The sequence below is a fragment of the Dermacentor andersoni genome, chromosome 5, assembly GCF_023375885.2.
Source record: "Dermacentor andersoni chromosome 5, qqDerAnde1_hic_scaffold, whole genome shotgun sequence".
NCBI classification, from domain to species: Eukaryota; Metazoa; Arthropoda; class Arachnida; order Ixodida; family Ixodidae; genus Dermacentor; species Dermacentor andersoni.
In genome coordinates, this window is record NC_092818.1 from 27715464 (window position 1) to 27726540 (window position 11077).

The 11077-nt window shown below is 43.6% G+C and overlaps 1 protein-coding gene across 1 annotated transcript in view; it reads left to right on the top strand.

Moving 5' to 3' along the window:
- LOC129380121 (putative defense protein 3) overlaps nucleotides 1–8853 on the top strand; it is a 45587-nt gene extending 36734 nt beyond the window's left edge. Inside the window, exons 2-4 of the mRNA XM_050177456.3 lie at nucleotides 54–284; nucleotides 4114–4324; nucleotides 8743–8853. Of these exons, the coding sequence (XP_050033413.2) occupies nucleotides 62–284; nucleotides 4114–4324; nucleotides 8743–8839 (531 nt within the window). The 5' untranslated portion in view covers nucleotides 54–61 and the 3' untranslated portion in view covers nucleotides 8840–8853. The remainder of the gene's footprint in view (nucleotides 1–53; nucleotides 285–4113; nucleotides 4325–8742) is intronic.
- Nucleotides 8854–11077: the final 2224 nt, after the last annotated feature.

The following is an 11077-nucleotide window of genomic DNA, read 5'->3' on the forward strand; positions in this document are numbered from 1 at the left end:
CCGTAACGTCAGACAGAAATATTAAAACATTGTTATGTGCATTGCACTTGCAGGTCTGTGAATGCAAATCAGCATGCGCCTACGAGAGGTATGGTGGACCACAGCACTATTGTTGCTGACGTCTGTCCTTAGTGCGACCCTAGCTTTCCCGGATGGAGCCCCGGAAGTCACGTGTGATGCTATGAAGCCGTTCCACTACAAAGCCAGGCAGCTCAACGGCACTGACTCCCCCTATCGGCTGGTGCAGGAGAAGGCGACCTTCAAAGCTAACGAATCCTTTGCAGGTGAGGACTGAAGGATACCCGAAGCACAACGTTTATAATACTCAAAATGAAGCACCGACTATGTTCCATCTAGAGCCGTATTCACATATTTTCTTTTGCCATATAGGATGCACGACATGCAACCACTTCGTACCACTTGAAATAATAATGGTGAAAGCAGTACTACATTTCTTTTTAGCTTGTTAGAGCGAGCTATTGGCTCCATGGGTACTCTAAATTAAAGGCTAAATAACGTAAGCTGGTTCGCAAGATTAGCTATTGAGCAGGCAGAACAGCTGCTTGTTACCATGTGTGCCAGTTTGGTATGGCGGGAAGCGGATGCCGCAACGAAAGACTATTGCCGACGCCGCTTTAGACTTTCTTCAATGGCACTTTGTAACGTCATGCATTTTGACAGCCTCTGCTCAGAGCTAGTTCAGAAAAACCTGTTAGAAAAAGTTACACTTGCTTTGAAAAGGACGAAAAGGAAATCCAACGAAGATGCCGAGGAACAAAAGTTGGAGTGGTGTCTTATACGTCAAGCAAAAACACCGAGGAATAGAACCGTTAGCAAAAATCATCCATCCTTTACTCTTGTGTTTTTGCTTACCGCCGAAGACAAACCGCCGTGGTTGCTTAGTGGCTATGGTGCTGGGCTGCTAAAGAGGAGGTCGCGAGATTGAATCCCGGCCACGGCGGCCGCATTTCCATGTGAACGAAATGCGAAAACACCCGCGTCCTTAAATTTAGGTACACGTTAACCAGCCCCACGTGGTCGAATTTCCGGAGTCCCGCAGTACATGCATCGTAATCAGATCGTGGTTTTGGCACGTAAAACCACATATTTTTGGGGGCCACCGAAGATAACGGAACAACCAAGGAACCTTTAAAAAATTACCAACTATAAAAAAAGTCAGAAGAGCTAAGGCTACCCTGGACATCAGTCAAATCGCGATCGTGTCATAGGCTCCACGTTTTAGATGGAATAGTCGCAAAGAAAGTTTTCGCCATCAGTTGGCCCATTAACAGACAACCTCCTTCCCTAAAGAGCTGCGAATGTAGTTTTCGATGAATATTCCACAAAACGAAACCAATTTGACGCTTACTTTTGTCACCTTGTTACGTAGTAGCTAAACAGCAGAAGTGCAGGCACCTCGGAAGCTCAAGAACAAAACACTGTTTAAAAACTGACTTGCACGTTACATGAAACCAGACATTTCACCATCAGTATCTTCGACGGCTCATTCTACGTCAGTGTTCGAGAGCTTGTACACTCCTACAACTCAGGTATGTTATGAATATTTAGTGGCCTTTAAACTTAACACTATAAACTTCTTTCTTCATATAGGACGTAGTACACAAACAAATTATCAACCTAGCTGTTCGCATGTACATTCTAGCATGCAGCTTGAAGAAGGCGTAAATGAAGCGCACGGTGCGCTGATACTTAGATTGGGTTGCTGTATCTGTAATTTATACCTCCTCGTGATAAAAAAAAGCTTTTATATATTTTAGTTTCCACTTATAGGACCAACCGTACAAAATTCTAGCATCAAGGAATTGCCAAAAATAGAAAAACTTCATTTTTCAAGCTCAGTACTTATCTGCCTCGTAATGATACTACGTGCTAAATTTCATTTTACAAAAGACATTCACCGATACAAAGGCAATAACAGCAGCGTTGGCGAAACAAGTGAGGTGGCCTGTTTTTAGACAGTAAGAAAGCTTTGCAATGATCGTAGTAAAATGTCCTCGTGGCACACATCTGCATACAATAATTTTTTTCTTGAACCTTGTAGATTTTCTTTTCTTTTATGAAACTAAAAATTGAACATTCGTGCATTACGTCTTGAAACATTCGTGAATATTTGCCCCAATACATCTGCATGGCTAAGGCAACATGAGGCATCTTACTAGTCCAAAGATCAAGAGTTGTGCGTTGTATTGCTTACGAATGAGAGATGAGGTTGTGTCATTGCCCTTAAAAGAGAACAGTGGCTTTGTTGATCACCTTATCTTGTTTAGCGAAAGCTCATTCGCTAGGTTTATTGGAGTTGTCATCGTGATATCGTGTAGGCCTATTTCTGCCAAGCAGTTCTGTGAGAACACCCTAAGTGGAGGAAGATTTATTAACGAGAATAATTGTCCTTCGCCCGGCCACTTAATTCCACTTAAAATGTTCAGCATTAGAAGACGGTAGAAAGAACTGGGATAAAAAGGCCTTAGAGAACAAAGCAAAATAAGCTAGTCATGTGACATGATTACTCAAGAGGTAATTAATATATTAGGTAAAACAGCCTAATGTGGATTCAGCATGAAATCGAGCTCTCGTCCTGTCATTAGCGCTGGTACTGAAGCGTTTTAAATAACGGGTTGCATAAGGCTGTCATTAGAAATAATGTTGCCAAGAACTAGGTGTCCCCGGTGTCCCCTAAAACTAAAATTTAGGCAATAATGAAAAGAAGCGCCATTCTTTCATGAATTACAAGGACACTGTCATTTGGCACGCTTAAGAGCTTGGCGTTAAACAAAAATTAACAAAAAATATTTCAAACATTTTTAATGTACATGATGTGAGTAATTGCGATTATGAAATTAATTAGGTAACAGAAGGGAAACAAAGGCTTCACGTATGGTGAGCGGTAAACCAACACAGCTTTTTTTATTATTATCGCAGCATTACGAAGAGAAAGGGAGTATTCAACGTACCGGCTGCCTCAACCTCTCCACAGTGACATGTTAAACCAAACGGAACACTCTGAACAAAAAGTGCCCCAATATCCTCAACCTACGTGTCTATACGATCAACCAGTGGAGTGTTAGGCAAGCGAAAGACATATAAGGTTAATGAAAACATGCACGAAAGCATAAACTTTGCTAACGTGAGGGAGAGTGCAGAACGAAATTAAAGATTGTAAACTAATTATTTGTAAAGGCAAAAAATTGGAGGACGCTTAAGCTTCGCCTTTAAGAGTGGAATGCCGATATCATTCAGAGATCCCTGACTGCTCCTCACGCTTCCGGGCAACTGCAGCTTATGTAACCGTAATGTTTACCAGGAAACGCTGGCGGCGAACGCTATGCACGAAGGCGAGCGTTCTGGTAGAAGCGCAGCCTCTTGCGTGGGCCGATCCCAGAGACTGTGCACAGCCGCGCCAAACTTCAAACGGCAGCCGGAAAGTAGGTTTGTTTTTGAGTTTCCGCGTAACAGAATTATGTTTTCTCGTTTATTGAAATTGCAATCCAACGCTATCATGTCTGTTGGTTATGTGCAAGTCGTACTTTACAAATTTTCTGACACATTTTACTTTGAGAAAGTCAATTAATTCAGTAACGCATATGCGCCACTCTATGGCCCTGCGGGGTTCGGGATGATTTTTCGCTAACGGACGATGCCGCCAACGCCGACACCGGATTTTCTGCGGCAAGGTAGCCTTAACGATATCTCCTTAAATTACGCGAGAACAGCACGGAGCTTGCATGGTTATAGTTAGAGATGCTTCGCGCCTACTTAGCCAATGCTAATTGAACCGATTAACCAAAGAAATGTCATTGCGCTCGTAAGTCCAGTTGATAAATGAACTGCCTAGCCATACTAATATCTGCGTTTTCTAATAGATACAATTTGGTATAAAAATTATTTATTAACGACCGGGCTTTCTTGGAGATAACCGACACTGTTCCGTTTGGTAAAAAAATAGCGGGACGTTAATGCAGGAGCGATTATTGCAATTTTATCAGTGATGGTAAAGTGAAAGATTTTATTTGCTGTTTATGTTCACCAAGCACATATCGCTCACAACTGCACAAATGAACCTGACAGCTATTGCTTCTTTCACGAACGCTGCAGTAACCCTTTTCGCCAAGAGGTCGCACTTCAAGGGCTTCTTGGTGAAAGCTTTGGACGAGCAGGGTAACGACGTTGGCCGCTTCCTGCCCGGCGCGAACTACAAGCCGATGCACGATTGCTCCGGGGCCACTCACAAGAGCAACAAGATAAAGTGTGCCGTCAACTTGCTGTGGCAAGCCCCCGTCGACAAGACCGGAAGCGTGCGCTTCAAGTAAGTAATCGGTACACTCAAGTAAGGTGGGAGAGTGTTTGCTTTTTACGTGTTAATCAGGAGAAGCGCAGCATAAAGGTTCCTACAATAATTATTAGAGGTAATTCTGGCTCTGCAGTCGTTCAGCTACCATGGAAATGATGGAAAGTACATGGATTTGTCTGATCTTCGAGCTTGTGGATTTAAGCGCTCTTGCAGCTTTATTTATTACGCCTTGTACGCCTTCATTGTCCTAAATTTCATGGCAATCTATACTTTTCGGAATGCAGAAGATACTGCGAACGCACACATTCGCTACAGATATCCTAATACATCCAGCCATTCTGTGTACTCCTTTTGTAGCAGTTAAACATACGTTCTCGAGGATTGGTAATGAACGGGCCCATCCCCTTTAGCACGTGCTCCGCGCCACATACCACTTGACCCAAGAATGGAATTGTGCAAACATAACACATTAAGTAATTCAAGGCAGCAGTTGCATATCCTGAGTTACTCCGTGAAAAGATTCCATGAATTGCTTAAGAAATGTATATCAGATGACGTCATATCCAGAGGTCTTGCAATTTATGAAATGATTGACTTTGATTGTTCAGAGCAGAGTTGCAGTTAATGGCGCTATCTTGTCGGTCAATGGCAAACCACAGTATTCGGCACTCCGTGAACGAAACCCAGTCGTAAATCCTTATAACGCTTCGCGTTAAGAATGGTGACCAAATAAAATCGAAAGTTGCCTTGAGACTTGACATCCCGCCGTCGTCATTCTCGAGGACATTGAAAAAGAAGCACGGCCTTGAAATTTGGAGCGATTTGAGAAGTCTTTCCCGCCATTTAAAGCGTATACGTGTCTACTGGTGCGGAGCGATTAGCGGTAGCTTGACCAATTTCAGGCATTTCATGGAATTTGTCACGAGACGTTCGCAGGCCAAAGTGCAGCCATCATCCCTTGACACAAAGGACACCAAAGACCAAAATGCCAAGGAGCGGCCATCTACAACCTGTACCAGGGTGGACATAAAAACTGATTGACGACTTTTGATGCCCAAGAAGTAATGCGAAATCGAAGAAGAAAGTGTGAGATTGCAGAAAGACCACATCCGCACAGTTTCTTCTAGAACACACTTATGGAATAAAGCATCATTAAGACTACTAAAATGCCATACCACGAGAACATGCTGCAAGTGTTTCTCGTAGCCTGAAACGAAAAAAAAATTCAGCATTGCTTTGCAGAAGACCATACATCTAAAGACCAAACATCGCACATTCTACTGGTCTCGTTCGAGTCTTCCAAAGTGTGTTTACATTCAGCTGGTCGAAATCGATCGCTCAGAACACGTTTGCCTTGTTAACTCAGAGCACCCCACCCATGTTCAGAGTGTTCGGAGGTGCTCCCACCTTCAACCTGGAAGCGCAGCCGAGACCTGACAGAAACTGGATCACGTGGTTACTACGATTGCTCCGGGAGCACCTTCGGCTGGGGCACTCATTTTCTTTCTGAACTCTCGAGAGGGCTCCGCATTACTTTACAGCGAGTTGGGGTGCGGTATGAAGCAATCAGATGCACAAATACTCAAACGATAAAGAAAACAGTACGCCAAACATTACTAACAGCTTCGTGGAATCAACGTTCTGTTGAGTACATGTCTGAGAGCCATCGCATCGACGGCGCACCTCCGACAAGCTGTAGGAGTGCGTACACAAGGTTGTCAGCGTGAACCCCGAAAACAATTTTCTGTTGTGCACGCTTACCGAAGGAATCGCTCTTGCCGCGGACGGGGGAAAGTTCCGTACTGTATTTGGTGGCCGTGGTTAACAAAACAATCTAGCAGATGAGCAATTTCGCGAACTACCTTCAACGTATAGGCGCGAGTTCACTATTAATTCTTTTTGGCAATATGAAGGGCAAATACATCCCGTAATATACAACACACAGAAACACATTGTGTATGTCCTACTCTCTATTTGGTGCGTGCTTTTCACGGCGATGAAAAAATGTATGCAAAACACACCGCATTTCCCCAGAAACAACTCCCTTTGAGAGACACGAGTTATTTTTCGCTTGCCACAAAACATAGTGCAGAGTAGTGGCGACATAAAAAAACTGTTCTGAGCTGCACAAAATATTTCTGAGGAGGCCTGCTGCTGCGTGGCACAAACGTACTCCGAACGCTAATAGCGGTTTTCTTGCTCCAAAATAAAATGTTGGCACTTCATACTTAACGAGCACGCTTACTTATCATCAATTTTTAATATCTCTTGGGTAGTCCCGCGCTGTTGTAGATCAATGGTTGCATTACTGTGGTAGATTTGAGGCCTCTCTGCTTTTAACGGGATACCGTTTATAACAAGGTTTCTTTTTGTCCCGGTGCTTGGCTTTGTTAAAAGGAAGGCTTACTGGAATTGATAGGCCTGTACTATCAGAGAAAGCAGCACTGCCTTTGAATATAAATGCCTAAATTAAACAAATTTATTGTGTCGAAATAAGCTATTTCGACTTAATCGCTTGCTGTAGAGCTGTGTGTTTTGAAGCAATGTTATGTTTCTGAATAACAGCGCACTGAAGACGACACAAAGAAATAGCAATGATAATGCTCAGCAAAATTTGTGTTAAATCATGATGTCTACTAATCTACATACCAGCGCAGGAGGCGACAAAGGTGGGGAAGCGTTGTTTGCAGCAGTGACAAGAATGCAGGGTTCGAGTTTAAAGCACACCATCATGAGAAATTCAAGTATAACGCATCCCTTGGCGATGATTGTTAAGGCGATTAGCATTCTTGTGGTGGCGCATATGTAACTTAGTGATGGGAAATTGCCTGTTGTCAGAAATTGGAATGATTGTGATTATCTTAGGTAATTATAGAACGTAAGTTGTCTGCTCGCGTACGTATTCAACGATTCATACCTAGTGACCCGCGTTGTCTACTATAGATAAGACAGCTGCCCCCACATACCTAGTGGGCCTAGGTGGTAGACGGACGGACGGACGGACGGACGGACGGACGGACGGACGGACGGACGGATGGATGGATGGATGGATGGATGGATGGATGGATGGATGGATGGATGGATGGATGGATGGATGGATGGATGGATGGATGGATGGGAGGGTAGGTGGGTGGATGGATGGATGGATGGATGGATGGATGGATGGATGGATGGATGGATGGATGGATGGATGGATGGATGGATGGATGGATGGATGGATGGATGGATGGATGGATGGACGCTGAGTAGGCTACGAATGCTAATCGCATAAATACTATTGCACACTGTTTGCGCTCTTTTTGTCTCTACGGAAGCTTCCTTTATTGCGTTCATTAGGAGGAAGTTGGGCCCAGCTCAGCTGGGTCTACGCTGGCACCCAGACGGCCAACAGATAGGCCACGACTCCTGTGTTTGCTTTCCCCCAAGGCAGCTCGCTTAGAATTATATTCTTCGAGTTTGGACACGTGCGGTCCCTTCTTATGCATTCAATTGCGTTTCTCCTTAAGGCGGTCGACACGCTCTCATTTGAAATGTTCTTTTTTTTACGAGCACCGTGAATCGGTACGTGCTGCAAAATTACTCTGAGACTGAGACGCACACCATCTCAAATATTTGAGCAAGAAAAAAATTATTTTTGCCCAACACAGACCTACACGTAGCAGCTTACCCTCACGTTAGGCTTTCATGCTTTACAGTAAGCATGAGAAGCTGAGATGCTGCGCTTGAGTTGCTGTGCTTAGCGGTTCGGTAAACCAATGAAATGGCAGCAGGAACCCGCCGTGGTTGCTCAGTGGCGATGGTGCTGGGCTGCTGAGCACGAGGTCGCGGGATCGAATCCCGGCCACGGCAGCCGCATTTCGATGGAGGCGAAATGCGAAAACACCCGTGTACGTAGATTTAGGTGCACGTTAAATAACCCCAGGTGGTCCAAATCTCCGGAGTCCTCCACTACGGCGTGCCTCATAATCAGAAAGTGGTTTGGGCACGTAAAACCCCATAATTTTAAATTGCAGCATGAGTTTCGCAGTTTTATTGGCCTATAGTTTATGGTTCGTATAAGCAGTTCTAATAAACAATGAAAACTAGCGAGGCTTCTGCAAATAACGTGCGCGTTAATTTCGCAGCGCTGGTCTGCATATTTTAACACGCAAGATATTGAAGAGCCCGAATATTAATTGCTAAGCTTCGTTTTGTATGCTACCGGAGTGCCCTAAAACTGATAATTTGTTAAGAAAACAAACCAGCAGACAAGCAACAACAGGTCCACAGTATTTTATTCATTTATGTACGCGCCAATCTGAAGGTGTGGTGACTTACACTTTAGAATGTCTCTGTACTTTTTTGCATACCTACCATCCCTAATAAAATCATCCGCAGCGCATCTCAGTCATATGAAAAGCGCCGCCTTCATGTTTGCTCTTTATTTCTTGCAGGGCGACTGTGGTCCACGATTACCACCTATTCTACACTGATCTGTGGAGCACAGTTGCGGAAACTTCGGCGAGCTCGCTTTTCTCTTGCATTCAATAAACTCCCGTGAAGTAGTTTGTGTGCTCTCGTGTGTTTCAGGGTATCGGACGGTTCCGGGGAAGGCCTTTTGGGAACGGTGTGGGCCCGCAGTCCCAGACAGCAGGCTTCAGTCACGGCCAGCTGAGCCCAAAAGCGCCCAGCCCGTGCCTCTTCGCACCGCCGTAGTGGTATAGAGGCTACGGCAGTGCGTCGCTAAGCGCGAGGGTGCGGGATCAAAAGCCGACGTGGCGGCCGCGTTTCGATGGCGGTGAAATGCAAAACTCCCGTGTATACTGTGAATTCGTTACGCTATATAGAACCACAGGCAGTCAAAATTAATCCGATGTCCTCCCGACGGTGTGCGTCACAATCACATCCTGGTTTTGACACGTAAATCAGCAGATTCAATTTAATTTTTTTCTGTTCTTCTCAACCAACAATGACTCCAAAGTCACTGATCATGGCGGCATTCCCATTATTTTCCATGAATTCAAGATTTCGTTCATAACTGTCGTGCGCAGTAACGAATTCTACCGCCTTTAGAGTACTGGTTTATTTCCTGCGGTTCGCGATGAAATCGTTGATGCATGCACAAATAAAGCTCTTTCCTCTCATTTCTTTGTCGCAAGTAAACTTGATCGTAGTTGCGACAGGCTACACGTTAACTGCGTGAAATAAGCTTTACTAGCTACCATTGTGAAACCTCCATGTCATGTATTTCGGTGCGCAGTTGGTGGCCAGTATTGCTATGCTGATGCGAACTAAGGTTTCTCACGAATCGTAAGTGTAGGTGCTGCCGCCAAGTTAAAGAAAAAGTTTTGAGAAAGAGAATAAACGTTACTGTTTATTTTATATAGCCCATCTTCTTTCCTTGGCAAATTGAAATGTTGTATAACGTACACAAAATTTTCATATTGTTGTTTTCAAATATTGTTAACTATTTTGATTGTTACGCCAGTACTTGCAACTCCATCTTGACTTTTTTTTTTGTTGTTGTTGTGGCAAACCAAAACGAAGGAGATCGGAGGAGTCCTGAGAGTTACTTAGTTATTCGAGTTTCATGGCTCAAAAGCGACTGAGGCCATGCTGCGCCAGTCACATGTCCTAAGAGTGTAAGGACGAAATAGCAAAAAAAAAGGTTTTATGATTGGTATATGCTTTGCGGTAAAATGGATACATATCAAAAGCTGTCGCATGATTTTGTTGTTGCAAGTTTGCACAGCCAATTATGCAAGAAGAAAGTGTGCTAAAGAGGGGCGAAGAAATCTTTATTAAAAATTAGTTAATCGTATTGGTGTATGAAAGAAATGTTAAAAAAAATGGTTCCGAGAAAATCCAACAAAGAAAAACGAAACACTGCAGCGCTCACAAAAGACGTTCAGGAGAGCTAAACTTCACCAAATTGCTATTTTGTCTGCTCCTGAAACTTGTTATTCTCCAATCATGTACCCATGTGGTACCCCATATTAACTTTTCTAGCTTATTCTGAAGCAACAGCATGGTAGCGGCAGTATTGTTCTGTTCTTGCTGTCTTTAACATATCAAGTGTGCCTTTCTTGACATCGCTGAAATGACAGTGAGTCAGACATAGCAAGCTTGAGAGCTTTTGCATCTCACACAAAATTAATTACAAAGCTTCAATTGACGAAAGCCGAATGTCACATTACGGATTGGGTGAAAAATTACCTCGTTAACCGAACTCAATTCGTAGAAGCCAACAATGAACGATCGCAAAGAACAAATACGGTGTTCCGAAGCGGGTGTTCTAATCACTGTTCTGTTCCGAATCCGCATTAATGACCTCCTTAAATACGTAACTACTAGCTAGCACCATTTGCTTACAAATGTGAATTATATAAATTAGCTCACCCACGGACAGTGAAACCCTAAATAATACCTTCGAATCATTAGCTGCATGGTGTAACAACTGACAAATCAGCCTCATTTTCAGCAAATCAACCCTATTGCTTATTACTAGGAAGCAGAAAGACTCAAATTTTTCGCACACTGTTTATAGCACTCTTGTAATGGTAGTTATGGAACATAAATATCTCGGTCTTACAATATCTCCCGATCTCAAATGGGACACTCACCTGGTTCATGGAACCTGGAACGCATTAAAACGATTGTTCTTTCTTCGAAGGCGCCTCCGACAGGAAACACCAGATGTCAAATTGTTGACGTACATCTGCTTCGTTAGACGCATTTTTGAAACGCCAGTGTCGCATTGTTTTCATTAAAAAACAAAAGCAAATAACA